Source organism: Canis lupus, chromosome 6, assembly GCF_011100685.1.
Source record: "Canis lupus familiaris isolate Mischka breed German Shepherd chromosome 6, alternate assembly UU_Cfam_GSD_1.0, whole genome shotgun sequence".
Lineage (NCBI taxonomy): Eukaryota > Metazoa > Chordata > Mammalia > Carnivora > Canidae > Canis > Canis lupus.
Window position 1 is genome coordinate 9,468,880 of NC_049227.1, and position 20,139 is coordinate 9,489,018.

At 44.8% G+C, this 20,139-nt stretch overlaps 1 protein-coding gene across 1 annotated transcript in view; it reads right to left on the minus strand.

The window, feature by feature from the left end:
- Positions 1-651: 651 nt before the first annotated feature.
- The window catches only part of LOC119863904 (zinc finger and SCAN domain-containing protein 21-like), a 30,234-nt gene continuing 10,746 nt past the window's right edge, over positions 652-20,139 (minus strand). The window contains exons 3-9 of the mRNA XM_038541712.1: positions 19,549-19,738; positions 17,354-18,182; positions 11,299-11,407; positions 6,601-6,685; positions 5,481-5,572; positions 5,059-5,185; positions 652-3,386 (exon numbers count right to left, since the gene is read on the minus strand). Coding sequence (XP_038397640.1) covers positions 2,317-3,386; positions 5,059-5,185; positions 5,481-5,572; positions 6,601-6,685; positions 11,299-11,407; positions 17,354-18,182; positions 19,549-19,738 — 2,502 coding nt within the window. The 3' untranslated portion in view covers positions 652-2,316. The remainder of the gene's footprint in view (positions 3,387-5,058; positions 5,186-5,480; positions 5,573-6,600; positions 6,686-11,298; positions 11,408-17,353; positions 18,183-19,548; positions 19,739-20,139) is intronic.

A 20,139-nucleotide genomic window follows, 5' to 3' on the forward strand; every position in this document is an offset into this window, starting at 1 on the left:
AAAGAGACAAACTGGTATCACAGTCCAACATTAAGGAATACTCAGGGACTGAGAAAAGAGGAATCATCATGGGAAACAGAAATAATCAGGAAAATCAGATGAACAAAATGTTACAGTAGCTTCAAAGATATTTAAAAATAAACATAATTTTCATGCAACGATCCAGATCATTCCCAGGTCTCACAGAGATGCTCTGAAGGAGGGAGTTGTGAGGTCTTTGTGGGGTGAGGGGAATTCAGCATGCGGATAGAGAAGTGGTTGATCCTTCATGTGTAGTGACTATTCACCTAATTTTACCTGCTCAGGGGTCTTTTCCAGAGCTCCACAACATGAACTGACACACAAGTGGCCATGTTCAGGCCCACCCCAAGCTATCCTGTCCGAAACCTCTTCTCCTCTAAAACATACAATGCTTTATAAGACCTTGCTCATCTCCCTCCAGAAATTTTCTCTATCCCATTAGTTCTTGCTTTACAGTTTAAATTTTAAGGCTCTATCCTCAGAAATTGATAGGTTCAATTTGAAGTTCAGGAACCTACATTACTAACAAGCACCCTAGTGATTCTAATATGGATAGTTCATGGCCTATGCTTCAAGAAACAAAGTTCTATTTGTAGGTATGTGGTGAGTGTCAAAGAAGAGCCAAAAAGAACAAGTTTCATTATAGCTTTAAGAAATTAAAAACGTATTAGGTGATCACAATATATGCTCAGAAATTTTTCAAAGGCCAGTTCCAGATACTTCTCTATCTTCTCTGTAAGACTTTCATCTCAGCCTTCTCCATGACTGGAACCTCCTCCCACCAAGAGCCCAAAGAAGAAATCTACATATGCCCATTACAACCCAAAATCCAAGTACATGCTTGTCAGAGGCCCCACACCCAATAGTAACAGTTTTCTAGTTTTGGTTGCTGGTCTTAAGTATCATCCAACGTGTGGGTATGAGGTGGGAGTAACTGTGTACATGACCGAAGAGTCTGTGGCAGTATCTAGAGGAATATGATAGAGTCTTGACAGAGAGAGGTCATGTGTTTATGAAAGAAAAATAGTTGTCTGTAAAAAAATCTTAAAGATTAAAATTTAGATTCCAGTTATAGCCATGGTTTCCTATTTTAATTGAAATAGATTTGGCTCCTGCACAAAAACACAATGAATGTCGCCTTCTAAAAAACTATTCTGTTTAATAGTGCACTTCATTTATGCTACAGGATGAGCAGGATTGGGAAAATATAATGAAAGATCATCCCCTCAGCTGGGAAAACTCAGGAGCTCCATCCTAACCCAGCAAGAAGCCCAACAGCCAGGTCAGGTCAGACTCCCTTCCCTGGGCTTTGCTTTTCTTTGCATTCATACTTGGCGGCTGAAGTCAGAGGTGAGGTCATGAGGGGTCAGGGGCTGGGGCCAGATGTCATTGGTGATAGAGGGCAGGGCAAGCTGGCTGAGTGAGCTCCTTAAAAAGCATTCTATTCTTAGTAACTAGGGGTTTGAATTAGATCACTTTTCAACACAGGAGTGGGGAGGGATGCGGAGAAGGGGAGGATAGGAAATAGGCCAATGCTAAATCTTTCTGATCCTCTCCCTGTTAGACTGATTATCAGATGGATTTCCCAATCAGACCTATAACAATAGGGAAGGACAAGTTCTTCAACAAAACTGCTTTGCTGCTCTTGGAGATGGGCTTGCTGCCACCGTCAAAGTACAGTTATCACAGAAAACCTCGTAGGGTCCCCCCGCCAGTAAAATAACAAATCCCTCAGCACCACATTTCCATAATTAATGAAGTCATGAACAACGACAACAACCACAAACAGCACATTCCTTATCAAAACTTAAAGCTGGATTAGGAACAGCGGCTTTGAAATACAGCCCCCGTGTCCCCTTCTTAGCAAGTAGCAGGACTCAGAACATTCTTTGCACTGCCTTCTGTGCCGGCTATACTGATCCCAACTACAGGAATCCTTGGAATTTTATTCCTACTGTGCTTCCACTCCCCCACCTTGGAAAGAAAGGCTCCTCTGGTGTGAGAGAAATGGTCTAGTGCAAACTCCCTTCCAAAACGGAAGGTGACTGGGCCCAGAGCTTCCCTCTTATTCCCAGCACTCAACCTGCCACTTGCCTCCTGGTTTCACTGCTGGGGAAACTGACAGGTAGCTCATCACCAGGATGTGCCAGGATCCTTTCCCCAACTTGGCCCATTCTCTAAAGTGAAAAGTGTGAGTCGGAAGGGACACATTCTAAGATGTTCATACTTCTATAGAGTAAGGCAGGAGCTCTTCAGACTTGGAGGAAGTGAGGAAAACAGGTGTGTGGCTCTCTCTCAGGTGGACTCTCTGATATTTAATTCAGCAGTGACTCTGAGAGAACTTTTGCTCATTCCCATTACATTCAAAGGCTTTTCTCCAGTGTGAATTCTCTGATGGCGAACAAGAGCTGAGCTATACCTAAAGGCTTTCCCACACTCACTACATTCATAGGGATTCTCCCCCGTGTGGATTCTTTGATGCTGAATAAGGCCTGAGCTATAGGTAAACTTTCCTCCACATTCCATACATTCATAGGGCTTCTCTCCAGTGTGGATTCTCTGGTGCTGGTAGAGGTGTGAGCTCTGGCTAAAGGCTTTCCCACACTCATTACATTCATAGGGCTTCTCTCCAGTGTGGATTCTCTGGTGATGGATAAGAGTGGAGCTTCTGCTGAAGGCCTTCCCACATTCATTACAAGCATATGGTTTCTCTCCAGTGTGGATTCTCTGATGATGAGTAAGGGTAGAGCTCCAGCTAAAGGTTTTCCCACATTCATTACATTCATAGGGCTTCTCCCCGGTGTGGATCCTCCGATGTAGAATGAGGGCAGAGCTACAACTGAAAGTCTTCCCACAATCGTTACATTCGTAAGGTTTCTCTCCAGTGTGGATTCTCTGATGCTGAATAAGATGTGAGCTCTGGCTGAAGGCCTTCCCACATTCACTACATTCATAGGGTTTTTCCCCAGTGTGGATTCTCTGATGTTGAATAAGGTCTGAAGTTCGATTAAAGCTCTTGCTACATTCATCACACTTATGGGGTCTGTCTCCCACAGGAAGTCTCTGATGTGAAATAAGGTTAGAACTCACAGTCAAGCTATTCCCAAAATCACTGTATTTCTCACTTCTCTCTCCCCCGGGGGTTAGCTTTTCCTCATCGGTCATCTGACCAAAATCTTGTATCTTCCTATCCAATCTTTCTCCAGAGGAATTCCCCAGTTGCCTCTTGAGACTGACATCTTGTTCATAGGCTTCTTCAAACTTAAGACCCTGAGAAATATCCTTTTGGAATCTTCCCAACAGCACCCCACGTGATCCTGTATCTTCAGAAATGTCTTGATCATGCTCAGTCCTGGTCTCACCATCTGGCACAATACAAAATACAAACATCACTTGGAAGAAGGAATCAAAACCAGAGGACAGGATAATTACGAGAAGGATGTTCATGGAGCTAAAAGCACATCAGGCTGGAGATAGCTGAGGCAAGCTGAGAGAACTGTGTTGCAGAAATAATGAAAGAGAAGAGCAAGAAGCAAAATCAAAATGAAAAGAGCTGGCAGAGATAGAGAAAGAGAAGGCTGAAGATGGGAAGAGAGGAAGACAGACCGGGTGGAGGTGTAGAACCAAAATCAGAAGAGAAAGGACATGTGTTTAATGAAGTGACAAAGTCCTCACAGAGATCAGAGACTGGAAATACAAGTGGAGAGATTGTGGCTTCTAGAAGATAGAGGAGAACAAATGTAAGCAAGCAAGCAAGCAAGCAAGCAAGCAGATGGGTGACATTAAACAGCCACAGAGCAAGAAGTGACAAGGAGGAGGCTACAGTGACAACAACAGCCGCATGTGAAAAGAACACTCACATCCGTAGGCCACACACGCCAAACCCATGGTAACAAGCAAAAGACAGAGTTCAGTCCACCTCTGGGCCCCAGGCCTTGAAGGCTGGGCCAAGACGTGTGGATACTTAAACCGTCTTCTTGTCCGACTTCCCTATTTTCACTGGTCTGTGGTTTTCGAAGGTAGCTTTGGGCAGAGAGGATGAGTGAAGGGGTCTAGACAGCTGGCATTTTTAGTCTATTGATTATTTTAAAAAGTAAAGACAGGGCAATGAGTGTTAGGGACAGAAACAGCTGTTTCTCCCTCCTCTGAAGAGGTACCTCTCAGGACCTCTCTGTTCTGTTTCCTTCAAACTCAGGACCCTTGGCTTTTCTTCTGATTATAGCCCAAAGATTGTGTCAACGTTCAGAAATGGAAATCCTGCCCATGGGCAAAGACATGGGACAAGGTTTATCCTGCTCATACCAAGTGGTCCCAGAGGTCAACTCTAGACCCAGGATTTGCAGGGGCCAGAAAAGGAAATGTCTGGGGAGGATTCAACAGAAGTGAGGGAGACCCCTTAGCACTACAACGAAAATGTCCTGACAATGAGTGACAGACAAGAGATTAACAGTCCATAGACTAAAGGTTAAAGAAACCAGTTGCTCCCTAAAACAAGCTACAATTTCTACTGGAGCCACAGTTGCACTAGGTCCTGAACAAAGCAACAGGTCTCCAAACTGGTACAACAGAAAAAGGGAGGAGGAGTTCCAGAATGTGCACTCGGGCACAGAGCAGTACCGCACGCATTTAGGGATCCTGGTATGTTCATCTTTTGGAAAAAGCTCTGAATTATACATTTAAGAATCACATAGGAAAAAAAAAGCACCAGATTTGGAGCTGAAAGACCAGGGCTCAAGTCCTGCTATATGACCATACGCAAAGCACTGAACACCTCTGACTTCTCTGTCCTCAGGTAGAACACAAGAATACCAGCGACCTCCATTACTGTGTTGCTGCAAGGTTTCCATGACAGAATATACATGAAAGCTCTTTATGAGCTGCCAATTACTATATAAGCAGGAGTTACTGTCATTGTTGTTAGAATTTTCTGAGACTACCCTCATCTTTAGGTGATCATTTTGTGACTCAAGTGTCACTAGCAAACAAGAAAACAAAGGAATGCCAAAGGAGTTTTATTGAGAAAGTGTAACTCCTTACCCAGCGAGAACACATTCCCATAATTCTCCAGCATCACATCCCTATAGAGGTCCCTCTGAGCAGGCTCCAAACGCTTCCACTCCTTCCGGATGAAGTACACAGCTACATCCTCAAACGTCACCAACTCCTGAAACAATACAGTCTTGCATGCAATTTCAGGGATAAGACTGGCAGCACCAAAAACAAAACAAAACCAAAGAAAAAACAAAAAAAACCCCACACCAACAACCTGGGTTTGAGGATGCATATCTAAGAGGTTGGGAAAGGAGTTTATGGCTGAGAAAGAGAGGGGCCTGTTATTCAGCAGGAAAGGACAATGTTCCTAACAGAGGGAATCATGGTTTGGGGCAATAAATGATGTCATGGCACAAATGTTTACATGAAATGGGAAGGAAAGAAGGAAGAAGGGAACCACAGCTCACCTGGGACTTGGCCTTTAGGAGCGCAGCTGCCAACATCTCATCCCCCAGGCTGTCCTTGTCAGAAAAGGCAGGAACTTTCGAGGAAGGAAGAGCTGAAGGACAACAAAAGGGTCTGTGAGTGAAGCCATCTGCTCTCTGGCCTCCCAATCCACAGAAAACTCATGGTGTCCTAGACCCAACAATCTAGACCCACTGCCTCTTGAGATGAGATGTTCAAAGCTCTGTTGATTCTACTCTCCACCTGCCCAGGTCCCTTCCTTTCTGTCCAGTCATTGCACTCTCTGGGAAACTGGTCCAGTCCTCCCATTAGTGATCAGTACCTTCTCGTTCTTCCTCTCAAGCTTGGCCAGCAATGCAGACATTCCTGCTCACACCCCTTCCATCCCTCTCCACATCTCTGAATGCAAACTCCAGCACGAAGGTCTCTTGGGTCAGAGGAAACCAGCAGCCTCACCCAACCCCAAACGAACAATATAATGCTCATTCTCCTTTCTTCTCATCCCCAAACCAAATCTACACACTACAAATGTTTCCTGTAGTGTAATTCTTCTGTAATTCTTAAGTTAATATATCTGTCCCTTAGAGACTCTAAACCCCTAGGGACAAAAGATTGTGTGCAATCACTGGACAAAGAGATCATTGAGTGTCTTTTTTTCTGATAAGCATGCCCTTTAGGACCGCCATTGGCGCCTAAGTCAGTGGCACAGGTGATGACAGCAAAATACAAATATGATAGTGGCTTCTACTCATTTTATCCTTTTGCCTGTGACCTACAGAGTGCTTGCCCAAGAGCCTAAGTGCATGCCCCTAAAGAACAAACTAGGACTACGAAGGCGGCTGCTACCAAGTGCCTGTAATTCTGTGATCATCACAGTTTTCTTAATCCTGCATGTGGTCCCACTAGCCCTTCACAAACGCCTCAGCTATAAAGCCTACCAAGCTGTACATTCACTATTGGCTTCAGGCAGCTTTCCCACTTAGGCTGTGAGCTACTGAATGGAAAGGACGGTGTCTCAGCCACATCTGGCTTCTAGTAGTTAGCCCAGTTCCTGGTAAGCAAGAGATCCAGCATGACTGCTGAATGCCTGAGTAAAAGAAGAAATGAATCCCTATTTCTTACCACTCTCAAGCAGGGCCTGAGGTTCCTGAGTTTTGCAATCAGCCTGAGTTTCCATGGGTAGGGCTAGAAGCTCTGGGTCTCTGGTCTACTATCTGCAGACTCAGCACGAAGCAGGTTTTGAATGAAAATGAGGAAGCACTGCAGAAGCAAAGTTCAAGGTTCAATGGTTTAAAAAAAATACCTCAAGGGAGCCTCCCAGGAGCTAGCTTTTCAGTTAGTACCTAAGATGAACAAAAGGAAATGTAGCAACCAGGATCAGTCTTCCAGATCCTGGTAAATACATCCACTTGCTCCCTGTGATGAGATTCCATGAGCACCACAGAAAGGGCCCCTGTTCCTAGACAATATCCCACCTGTGGCTCCCACAACATACTGATTGATATAACAACAAAAAATATGGAACGCTGGTGCCAAATAATGATACTAACAATGAATACCAAGCAACGATTCAAAGAAAAAAAAACAGAATAAAATGAAAAAAGTATATGCCCATAGATTTGCAAAATGTGTATGTATTGTATCAACTGTATCCATTATCAGCTTGGAATAGTAGATAAAGCTATTTACAGATTTTTATTTTTATTTATCTAGTTATTTTTAAGTAGGCTCCAATGTGGCATGAACTCACGACCTGAGTTGAGATCAGGAGTCAGACACTTCACCAACTGAGCCACCCAGGTGCCCCTGTTTGGACTTTTTTTTTTTAAAAAAAACCTCATAAACAGGGGAGCCTGGGTGGCTCAGTCAGTTAAGCATCTGCCTTCCACCAGAGGTCATGATCCCGAGTCCCAGGACCAAGCTCCACACTGGGCTCTCTGCTCAGTGAGGAGTCTTCTCCCTCTCCCTCTCTCCCAACTCGTGCAAGCTCTCGCTCTCTCTCAAAAAAAAAAAAAAAATCTATAAAAAATCTTAAAAACCTCACTCGTAAACACTAGAACTAGTAAAAAAAAAAAAAAATACTTTCATTAGATTTCTAGCGGTCATATTAAATTTAGGTGTTATTCTTTGAAGAAAAGAGAAAACAGCACCCAAACAGCAGAGAGCAAAGGAACTTCCTATGAGTTCTTGGTCTCTCATTAAAAAACTCTGAGGAAATAACACCTGATACCCAGAACTAGAGCAAATAGCTCAGATCTACTAATTAAATAAGATAAATCCTTCCTCCCCTTTCTAAGCTGTCTGCTTCTAGTCTCAGGCAATGGCAGGATGTTCCTGAGGGATGGGGGCCCCTTCTGTGGTCCTCGTACAATGTAAAATTGCAGGGAGGTGTATGCACTCACCAGATCTAGAGGCCTGGCCCCTATGACCGAGAAGGTAGCAGCCAGCCTTCTACCTTCCTTTTCTCCTAATACATTTCCTTGGATCAGAATATAAGACCCTGAAACAGAGACCAACACTTCTTTTTTTAAAAGATAAGATTATGGGGGCACTTGGGTGGCTCTGGTTGAGTATCTGCCTTTGGCTCAGGGTGTAATCCGGGGTCTGGGGATCGAGTCCCACAACAGGCTCCCAGCAGGGAGCCTGCTTCTCTCTCTGCCTGTATCTCTGCCTCTCTCTTCTGTCTCTCATGAATAAACAAATAAATCTTTAAAAAAATATGTAAGATTACCTATTACTTCATTTTTATCCATACTGACAATCCCACTTCCCAGATGCTATGATAATCAAAAGAGGTCTGTTCTCTGCAGCTCTAGTGAATAAAATATATAATATATAAAATAAAATATAATGTCAGTTTCTAGACGGAGGTTTGGATCTCAAGAAGTTTTTACTTCATACTTGAATGCTGTGACAAGAATCAACAGACCAAGAACAGGCATGGCACCCACCAGAGCTTTCCTACCTTTAGGCAAGAGCAAAGACAAAAAACCCTGGATTTTGTCTACCTCCCTCTTCATTTATGTGCTCATATAACAAACAACTGTTGAGTGTCTCTACATTGCAAGGCGCTGCTGGAAAGAATCCGAAAGATATTTGCTTCATCATTATAGACTGCTGCATTCACATAAAGCATAAAAAGGGGAGGGGCCCTGAGAGTTGCTCAGAGTTCACAGAACTCTAGTGTTTGGGCAACAAGGCAGTACAGAATGCCTACCACCAATGCCTTTACACAGAGAAAGGCACTGAATAAGCCATGAGTCAGGTCCCATGGCAATCAAGGTTGCCACCAGCGCCCTCCTTGCTGGGTCCCTTCCACTTTGTCTCAGAGCCAGCCATCTTTTGTTCTTATCAACCAATTGCACAATTTCCAGGACTGTTTATAAGCAGACACCTCCAACAAATCAGCCCTTAGTCCAAACACCCTTTAGAAAGGAAAATCAGAGGCTCTGACTCCAGTGAAAAGAAGCACGCCTCCCTCCTCACAGCTCGGTTAACCCAAGCTAGAACTCAAAGGCATATTGTTGAGAACAAGTCCCCAGTGTCTGGATCAGCACACAATGTTTCTCAGAGAAAGAAAAATCTCCATTATGCCCCCACAACTTATGGTCCAGGCAGGGCTCTTCCCTGTTCTGCTGCCAACACCTCTCCCTGAAGCTGCTCCCAGGGACTGACAATGATGACCTGGCAGTGAGAACGAGTCACGGAAAGATTTACCTGCTGGAATCTCTCCTTCCTTTTTTTGGAGTTAGGTCCCAGAAGACCAGAGAAGCAATTATTAGGAATTTTGAAGCCTCTGTTCAAGTTCCTGGGAATTCTAAGTTAAGCTAATGCCAGTGCTGTATGATGAAGGAAGTAAAAAAAAAAAAAAAAAAAAGAATTAAAAATATTCACGTAAACTTCATCTACTCAGACAGATAAAAGGAAAAAAAAGAGAACATATAATAATCAGCACAATTGGTCTATATATACAATGAAATATTACTCAGCCATTAGAAACGACGAATACCCACCATCTGCTTCAACGTGGATGGAACTGGAGGGTATTATGCTGAGTGAAGTAAGTCAATCGGAGAAGGACAAACAGTGTATGGTTTCACTCATACGGGGAATATATAAAATAGTGAAAGGGATTATAGAGGAAAGGAGAGAAAACGAGTAGGAAAAATCAGAGAGGTTGACAGAACATGAGAGACTCCTAACTCTGGGAAACGAATAAGGGGTAGTGGAAAGGGAGGTGGGCGAGGGGATAAGATGACTGGGTGAGGGGCACTGAGGGGGGCACTTGACCGTATGAGCACTGGGTGTTATGCTATATGTTGGCAAACTGAACTCCAATAAAAATACACACACACACACATAAATAATCAGCACAGTTAAGACACAATTGGTTATCTGTGTTGCACCCCTGGAGACCTGAAAGGCAACTGAACCTCCTCCAGGTCAACTGCCCACCCAGTCTAAGAAATGCCTTCTCGGGTTTCCAATATTCTGATGGTTAACTAGCAAGAGACCCTCAACTTCAGCAGGGAGTCTGGTCCGTTGCTGCAGAGCTTCACCATCAGAGAGGTATTCGGTTGCTGAGGGAAAACCTATCCCCTTGGACCTTCACCTTACAGAGGCCTAGCGCCCTGCCCTACCGACCTTCAAGTACACAATCTTCTCCTTCCACACAGCTGTTCGCCGAACATTTGTAAACCAAACGATGTCCACTCTCCACAGACTCTGCTTGAGGATAAATACTTTTAGCTCCTCTCATTATTCCACAGATTTCGGGTTCATCATCCTGCTTATCCTCTCCTGGAGTTTACAAATGCCATTCAGAGCGTAAACATCCACCTGCAATCAATTCCACTTCAAAAGCGGATCAAATCAGGGATCTAACACAAGTGAAGGCGGGAGCCTGACACAGCTGTGCCACTCTCCGAGCGACTTGATTTACTGAGCGCCCGCGGGATGATTCCCGGATCCAAGTTTGCACGCCGCCACCCCCCGCCCCCGCCTGCCGCCGGGTCCCATTCCGGACCTAGTTCTAACTGCGAACACTTCGTAGAACTCCTCCTCCTCAGAGCCTCAGACTCGGCTAAAAGAGACTTCTGTCGCTGGCGCGAATTACTGTGTTAACACCAAATAAAAGCAGTGTTTGGGAGAATTACCAAGTTCAGGGCGCTGTCACCAGCTGTCCTAAAGAGAGGGACCCGTTTAAAGCCATACTGGAACTTTAGTGCTCGAGCTGGGCTAAGGCACAAGACCAGCACCGGAGCCCCTTGCCTCCCTTCCTGGCGGGGCCTCCCTTTGAAAGAGGGAGGTCCCCGGGGAAGCGGAGTCGGGGACCGGCTGCGGGGGAGGGAGCGGCTCCTCCCAGAGGCACCCTGCTCCGGGCGGGCCTGGGGACCCCGCGGGCCGCAGCGGCGCGGACACCACCCCTTTCCCCGACGGCCACAGCCTCCGTCTCACCGCGAGCCCCGGGGGCGGCCGGACTCACCCTGGGGGCAGGGACGGGAGATTTGAGGGGCCGGACACGGACCAGGCCCCGTTGGACCCTGTCACGGACCCACACACCGGGACAGAACAAAGAACGGAAGTTCTCTCTATTTCGCTTCCGGGTCGGTGCGTTTCACTACCCACCCCATCTCCGTAGCCCCCACGCCCACTTGTTCTCTCTAGGAACACTGGAGGTGTTCGCCTCTCGGTGATTCGCTGACTCCGGGCCTAGGCGGCGCGGCAACCCCGCCAGCCCTGGCGCTCCCGCCCGCCGCCGCGCCCCCTGTTGGCCCGACGGAGCGAAGCGCCGCGTCCCTCGGCTTCAGGGCCACGCACCCGCGCCGCAGACCCCGAGCCGACAGCGGGCGCGGCGGGGGGCCTCGGGCGAGTCTTCGAGGGCGAAGGGGAGCGCACCTTGCCCGAGCGACCCGGGTCTCCAGCCGACCTGCAGCAAAAAGAAAGACTTTTGACAGGTTCATCAATAGAAAAAAATTCACCTTTATTTGAAATTTCCAAATGAATCAAGTTTAAAAACTTGAGCTTCAAAAACCAAGTTTTGTCTGTTTCATGCAAAAATGCTCCCTTCAAATTACTAAAATCCGAAGGAAACAGTCCAGCCCATCGGAGTTCCCGCAAGTACAAAACTTGTACAAGCGATGTAAGCGATGCATCCGAATAAACCGGGTGAAGCCCGCCTCCCCCGCCAGGAGCCAAGAGTGTGAAATGCTTGAGGGGAGGAGGGGGAGGGCTTCGTCGTGGCTCGCTCACTTGTATGGCCTCACAGGAGGAGCCCTGTAGTGTGGAATCCGATCCTTCCAGATCACACAGAGCAGGAAACCTTCCTGAGTGACGAGGGCATTCCCGGCCCCCCTTCCAGTCCTGCCTCCATCGGATTCCAGCTTCCACTGCATCCAGGACGGGTGGCGCCCACAGCCAGCTCTGTCCATGCAATAGGCCTCACTCTCTGGTGACGGCAGTTTAAGGACAGTAATTTAAATAACCAATTCCAGTAAAATATGAAAAGTGCTAGGAAAAGGAGACTTTTCACAAGTGTGGCAGGCTCTGGACGGGAAGGGGATGTTACAGGCAGAACAAAGGCCCGGAGGCAGGACAGAACCAATGCACAACTAACTAAATACAACTTGAGGGTGGCCTGAGCTGGGTGGGTGCCTGACCGGTGTCCAGTCCTTCCAGACCATAGTAAGAATTTGAGCAAACACTTGGCCCAGCCAAGCCACTCAGTAAAGTCAATACCCACCTGCACCACCACCAAAACAAAACACAAAACCCTCAGACTTTTTTTTTTTTTTTTTAATCTCCTCCATTCCTTTTTGCTCCAGGACAAGAAAAACAGATGAGGAAGGAGGCAGTGGCAAGGAGAGCAGGACAGGATGGAAATGATCTCCTCAAAACGGGATAGTTTGTTCTGTAAAAGGTCTCCTTAGGACGATCCAAAGGGAACAGCTCTTAAGACTTCCAGCACCTTCAGTGCAATCAACTCTATTACTCTGGGACACAGAAGTCAACTTGTGGCTCAGAGTTGGTGTTTGGCCCAGAACCTAGCCAGCTGGGTAATTCCCAGCAAGTTCTCAAAAGCCATGCTCTTAATGGTTATTCTTGGGAGTCTGTGGTCTCCGTAGTATCATGAGTCACCAAGGGGATGCTCAAGGCAGTCCAAGGTGGGAAAGAAAGTATCTAAACTTTTGTAAAGCTTTTATTTAAAAGGAAACAAATTGAGTATGAAGTAACCCTTATCAAAAGTCAGTAAAAGGGAGGACACTGGTGGCCTCACTGGGGTCTCATATCAGACTATAGTAGTCTTCAGGCAAGATACGAGCGGTGGACCTGGCAAGTAGGGATGAGGGGTGGAGAACACAAATACTCTCAGGGTCTGTGTAGATGGCTAGTTTTGAGAGAATCAATTACCAGAGCCTTAGATTTTCTATCTGCACATCTTTAAAACTGCTCCCTTGTCAAGGGTGCCCTCCTTCATGGCTGTCTTCCCTCCTGATGGAAGACAGGCTACTTACCCCCAAATCTCATAGCAATGTATTGCCCTGGGGTGCCAAAACTTTTGGGGTACCAAACAAAAGAACTCCTTTGAAATATTGCTGACAGTAAGGATTAGGTGAACAAATCCTTTGTGATTCAAGTGGTTTCCTATTACTTACCTCCAGTAAAAGGAGAGGAGGACAAAACTATCTGTTGGTAGATCATAGTGTGATTTTGCTATATAAAATCAACATAGTGGGCGCTTGGGTGGCTCAGGGGCTGATAATCTGCCTTTGGCTCAGGTCATGATCCCGGAGTCCTGGGATGGAGTCCCACATTGGGCTCCCCACAGGAAGCCTGCTTCTCCCTCTGCCTATGTCTCTGCCTCTCTGTGTCTCTCGTGAATAAAGTCTTAAAAATAAAATCAACATGACTATAACTATTCCTTTTCTCACACATCTTCTCATTATGTGAGCAGGATTTCTCAACATTTCTCAACATTTACGTGTTCAGATTTTCTGCTGATAGAATTATGCATGCAGCTCCCACCTGAGGTGATAAGTCTTATGGCATCTACACTTTTTTTCTCCTGCTAATTCTCTGATTTGACAGGATCCTAAGAAATTTAACTTTAGTGATTTTGGGACCTTGAGATATTCCATTATTTCATAGAAGTAAAACCATAAAGCTCTTAAGGAGACTTAAATTTGTATTTGGATATTTTATGCAGCTTTGTCCAACTCAAGGTCAAAACTTAAGTCTTTTTAGTGCTATTTCCTTTGACTCAGAAAATACTTCACCGATGTATTTAAATTATTAATTTCATTCAATATTGTAAAGTAGTCCATAATACCATGTTTGAATAACAAGATGCAATAAAATCACTTCTCATTCTGAAAGAGCTTCCAATGACCATTCTTTTAGAATATACCAATTTTTTTTTTTTTTTTTTTTTTTTAGATTTTATTTGACAGCACAAGCAGGTGGAGCAGCAGGCATAGGTAGAGGGAGAAGTAGGCTCCCTACTGAGCAAGGAGCCTGATGTGGATGTGGGCCTCAATCCCAGGACCCTGGGACCATGACCTGAGCCAAAGGCAGATGCTTAACCAACTGAGCCACCTGGGTGCCCCTATACCAACTGTTTTTTTTTTGTTGTTTTTTTTTTTGTACCAACTTTTCTATCTTTGTTAATCATTGTAGACTCTGGCTCTTTTTTTTTTTTTTAGACTCTGGGTCTTTAGACGAAATATATGACAATCAACCTCAGCCAATATTCTTTGTCACAACTCTGGCCAATGTGAGCTCATTTCAGATTGGTCCCTGTGTCATTTCAAAATAACCTCATTAAATCTGAAAGCCTTTTAGCACAGCAAAATTGCCAGGCTCACCTTATATCTTTTCTGAATATAAAATTGGCTATTTTTCTAAGAAACACTGGTGCCACATAGCAAGGGAAAAAGAAAAATATGCATATTAGGTTTCATATTATTTCTGGGCACTTGCTCTTAGACAGAAATAAAAAAAGGTAGTTGTTAAAATTTTGATTGTAAGGAAATAATATTGATATGCCAATACAGTTTTACTTAAATTCTCAATTCTACAAGTATACTTCTGTATCCTCTATTGGTAAGTCTTCATAAAAAAATTTTTTTTTCAAAGTAAGCTCTACCCACAATGTGGGGCTCAGACTCATGACCCTGAGATCAAGAGTCACATGGTCTACTGACTGACCCATCCAGGAGCCTCCATTTCAAACTAAGTAATTATAATGGCTTATTTTCCCTGACATTTAGAGTAAATAGTTCTCAAAGCAACAACCGATTGAGCCACCCAGGTGTTCCTGAAATGAGATATTTTCTATTAGCTTAATATAAGCTTAAAGTTTGTCTTTTTTTTTTTTTTTTTAAGATTTTATTCATTTATTCATGAGACCCAGAGAGAGAGAGAGGCAGAGACACAGGCAGAGGGAGAAGCAGGCTCCATGCAAGGAGCCCGACATGGGACTCAATCCTGAGACTCCAGGATCACACCCTGGGCAAAAGGCAGGCAGGTGCTAAACCACTGAGCCACCCAGGGATCCCCTTTAGGTCTTTAATGTTATATATTTTAAGGTGTATTAAAATTTATATGGTAAATTTTGTTGTGTATTCTACAATTTAAAAAGTTGAGAAAAGGATGCCTCAGTGGCTCAGAGGTTAAGATCTGCCTTTGGCTCAGGTCCTGATCCTGGAGTCCTGAGGTCTTGGGATCGAGTTCCACGTCAGGCTTCCCTGCCAGAAGCCTGCTTCTCCCTCTGCCTGTCTCTGCCTCTTTGTGTCTCATGAATAAATAAAATCTTTTAAAAAAAATAAATTTGAGGGCAGCCCAGGTGGCTCAGTGGTTTAGCACCGCCTTCCGCCCAGGGCGTGATCCTGGAGACCTGGGATTGAGTCCCGTATCGGGCTCCCTCCCTCACTGCTTCTCCCTCTGCCTGTGCCTGTCTCTCTCTGTGTCTCTCATGATTAAATAGAATCTCTAAAATAAATAAATAAATTAATTAATTAGAATTTCAGATAGACACATCTCCAGACCAAGCCTCAAAGCCTCAAAGCTCCCTGGGAACAATTTCTTCCCAGTCTACCAGGGGTTCTCAACCACTCTCCTGGAGCCAAGCAGGCACTGCCTCCCAACCACAGGTGGGCATTGGGATTGGAGCAGAGCTCAAGTACACCAGTTTCTCCCATTTCTTGTTGTTCTCTGAAGGTCCCCAGATTTGCACTAGTTGCCTACAGAAGCCACCTGCTCCACAAGGCACCCATTATTGGTTTTTTTCCGTGCCCTCCCTTCATGATCCCTCATACTTGGCTTGAGTCCTCTCCTTAAACTATCTGCCCTCAAGCCCTTGTCCCAGGAGTGCTTTAGGGGAAATCCAAGCTGTTAACCATCGGTACTGGAAGTGGCCCTAGAAACTGAGCCCTCAGGATGGGACTCTCACTGGTCAGATGGCTATTAAGAGCCTGGTAATGAGTGCAGTAGTGACAGCTCCTGGCATGCTCTACCATGGCAATTATGAAGATTCTCATTAGTTATGGCAGGAGATGAGGTGCAGGTAGAAGGGGAAGCATTAGCTTCTGTAATAGTCCTAGAACTTGAAACATTATTGGGATAGTGGCAATTATAGGACTGCAGTTTGTCTCTCAAGCTTTGAAGAAAGAAAAGTATAGGGTTAGTTCAGCCAACTATCATTTCAGGGCATGTTGTGAAAGCCAAAGTCTCCCACAAGAAGGATTAAAGAGATCCCCATCTCCTGCAGCAAGAGCAGACTGGCCTGAAAACCAGAATAGGGTTTATTGTGAGGGTGGCAGAACTGCAGAGACCGCTAAAGGCAAAGCCCTTGCCGAATCATTTGTGCCAAAATTCTGGGCCCTGATTGGGAAAGATTCAGATCGTGATGGATGGGACACCTGGGCAGGTGTGCTTGAGTACCTCAGGCCCCAAATCCTCCAGAACCCTCTGGCCTAACATACACATCTCCCTCCCCTCTTGCTGTAGGAGAACAGACTCTTCTTGCTTGGAGATCATGTGAACATCTCACCTGACTACAGTCAGTGAACAGACAGGATGGACTTAAAGGAATCACGTTGGATATTATTGAGTTGCGGAATTTAGAAGGAGGTTTTGGAGTCAGATTTTCAGACTCTGGCAGAGATAGGATATACACAACCAAAACGTATATGAAGCTGACAAATGTCCCCAGTGATGAAAAAAAATGTGTTCAGTATGCATGGGGGAAAAAAAAGCACAACGTAGACCAAGATGCAGCTACTCTATATGCTCTATCCTGATTTCCCAAAACTCACCTTTGTAGCACTGAAAGTTCTAATTACCCCAAATCCAAATTTCCCAAAACCTGAAATCAGCAGGAATAGTTTCTTCTCTTGAGAATAAAGTTCAGTAACCAACATACCATTTATTTTAACAGTCCCAAGGCATTACAAGATGTTATGTTTATTCCAAATCAGATTAAATTGCATTCTACATGGCTCAATTCTTTACAAATCATACTTTTCAATATATGTTAAAACAGTTCAATAGTTTCAGTGTTTCTTCCTTAATTATACTGGATATACTCAGTTTAACTATACAAAAGGCAATGCTGGCCTGACTTACGGGACTCAAAGTGTGGTGAGGGGACCTGGCCGCAGCAAGCTGGCCAGTGAGGAGTGCTCCAACATCCTCCAGCACTTCTTTGTCATTGTGCTACCACTGAGCACCCACTCCTCAGGCACTCCTTGACGTTGAATGAAACAATATCTACGACTAGAGTTTATATCTCAATTACTGGGCTTTTCCCTAGCATCCATAGGCTAAAGTTTAAGAAAACAACAAAAACCATCCAGAGAGCATACCTCACAGTTAAAGCACCTCGCCCTCTCCAGTGTGGACTCTCTGGTGTTTGGAAAGATTTGATTTACTACAGAAGGTTTTCCCACAATTATTACACCAATAGGGCTTCTCCCCAGTATGGATTCTATGATGTTTATTAAAATTTGAGCTGTGATTAAAGGCTTTCCCACACTCCTTACATTTATATGGCTTTTCTCCAGTGTGGAGCCTCTGGTGAGAGCTAAGGCCTGCGTGCTGACTAAAGCTCTTCCCACACTCATTACACTGGTAAGGTTTCTCCCCAGTATGTATCCGATAGTGTCGGATGAGGCTGCCTTTACCACTGAAAGCTTTTCCACAATCTTTACACTGATATGGCGCCTCTTCAGTGTGCATGCGCTGATGTTTGAGGAGGTCTGAGCTCTGACCAAAGGCTTTCCCACACTTACAGTCATAGGGCCGGTCCACCAGGTGTGTTCTGTAATGAAGGGTGAGGTTTGAACTGTGGCTGAAAGCTTTCCCACACTTGGTGCATACGTACGGTTTCTCCCCAGTGTGGGTTCTCCGGTGTTTAGTAAGATTTGAGCTATTACTAAAGGCTTTTCCACACTCAGCACATATGTAACGCCTCTCTCCTGGGGCAGGTTTAGCAGGAATCAATTCTCTGCCTTTCTTAGAACCTTTGTCTAGGAGAGGAGTTTTTGTTCCTCTTTCCTTTTCAAGGTTTACCCACTGCCTTTCTAATCTGGCCTCACATTTACTAGCAATAATCATGGGAATAACATCCCTTTTGAATTCTTGACATTCTTCAGAACTTTTCTGCTTATCTGTTGATTCTTCATTCTGGGTGTTCGATTTACGATCTGAAACAAGGAGAACGAAAACAGGTCAGTTGTTTTGTGTTCTGAGAAGAAACTGTTGAAGGAGAAATAGAAACATCACATGATGTGGATGGTGACCAAGTATCACTCAGTGAGAGGTCACAATATCACACTGATACAAAGAAGTCACCACTAGCTCTAGTTTACAGTTCAGGCTTTGACACGAGCCCCCCAGCTGCAGGTATTATGATATGACAAGTACATAGCTTTCTCTCCCAGAAGAAGAATTTCATATAAAGAGGGCAGGAAGAAACAAGCAAGAAATATTACTGCATGGTCAAAGCTGATTAAGAAAATAAAAACGGTAATTAACAGAGACAAGGCCAATGGCAAGCTCATAAAATCTACATTCTCCCAGAAGTGGAATATAAAAGCAACAAAAGAGGACATTCAGTCCACGTATGACCATTCTAGTCCCAGATCATTTTTAATTTAGACAAGATCGGGTGTATTCAGGGTGGTATGGCCATAGAGCAGACCATTTTTAATTTAAATCTAAGTGCTCACCTCCCAGGAGGGTGTGATTCCCAGCACATAACCTACAGTGGCTATGCCTCACCACTCTTAGTTCTAAAGTTGATTCTGCTAGAACCAGACTGAAGCAATATATCTTTTTTTAGAGCACTGCAATGGACAGCCACACTTACAAGTCCATCTAACCTGTTTACATACATGGAAAAGGGGAGTAAGAGAAATCCACACCCAACCAGGGGCTCCCTGAGACCTGGTGGCTTGTGAGTACAGAAGCCTCAGCCAACAAGGTTACTTTCCTCTCAGCCCCTTTCCTGGTCCCTGGCGCTCTCCTTCCACTTGCCATCTCTTTTCCTCCTGCCACCAGCAGCAGCTAAAAGCCCCTTCCACTCTGGGTGATAAGCAATCACTTGGTCTCATGTACAGACTTTTTTTCAAGCTGCCATGTATTACATGTGGGAAATAAGTAACTCAGTAAATAAGCTAAAAATTTTAAATAACCTTACGAGGGAGAAGTTGAAAAGAATTTACCAGGGACCATTTTTACATAATCCAATGCTTTTAACAGGTTCTTCATTCAGTCATTAACAAATGACTAAGCATCATCTCTCACTGGTTCATTCAACTTCTCACACCCCTGTGAACAATACCTTTTTTCAACTCCGACCAACCCTTTTAAGAGTATGTCATGTCCCCAAGCTAGGACTCTGGCTGAAACATACCTAGGGAGGACAGGCACTGAGGCACTCATTCTGCACAGGCAGCCGGACCAGGCAAGTCAGTCTAGGACTGCTGCCTCACAACCAGTAGTTAGAATTATTCTGTTTCTTCCACCACAAAGGCCTGGGGCATCAAGCACACACATGACAGTCCCTACCTTGACTCTTCCTCAGCTCTGGGGTGAAATTCTGCTCTTCCCCAGTCTCCTGGATGTATAAGGGCTCCCAACCTTCACATTTATGACTGGTCACCACAGACTGGGGCTGTGTGCTGCTTGGAAACTTGACTGTTCCTGAAGAGGACTTCTTCTCCCACATCTGTTGCTGTTCACTTGGAGGAGATGAGACCTAGAGACAACCAGGAAGGGCAGGGTTTGTGCACAGCTCACCTCAGAACTACAGGTGACCCCTGAACACGGGTCTGAATGACACAGGTTCACTTACACACACATTTTTTTCGATACATATAGTAAATGTATTTTCTCTTCTTTATGATTTTCTTAATGTTTTCCTTTCTCTAGCTTACTTTATTATAAGAATGTGGTATATAATACATCTACCATACAAAATAAGGGTTAGTTGACTATTTATGTTATTAGTAAAGCTTCTAGTCAACAGTAGGCTCTTCAGAAGTTAAGCTTTGGGGGAATCAAAAGTTATATTGGGATTTTCAAATGCACGTGTCCTGGGGGTAGGGGATTGACACCTCTAACCCGTGTTGTTCAAAGGTCAACTGCTGAATGAAAGAA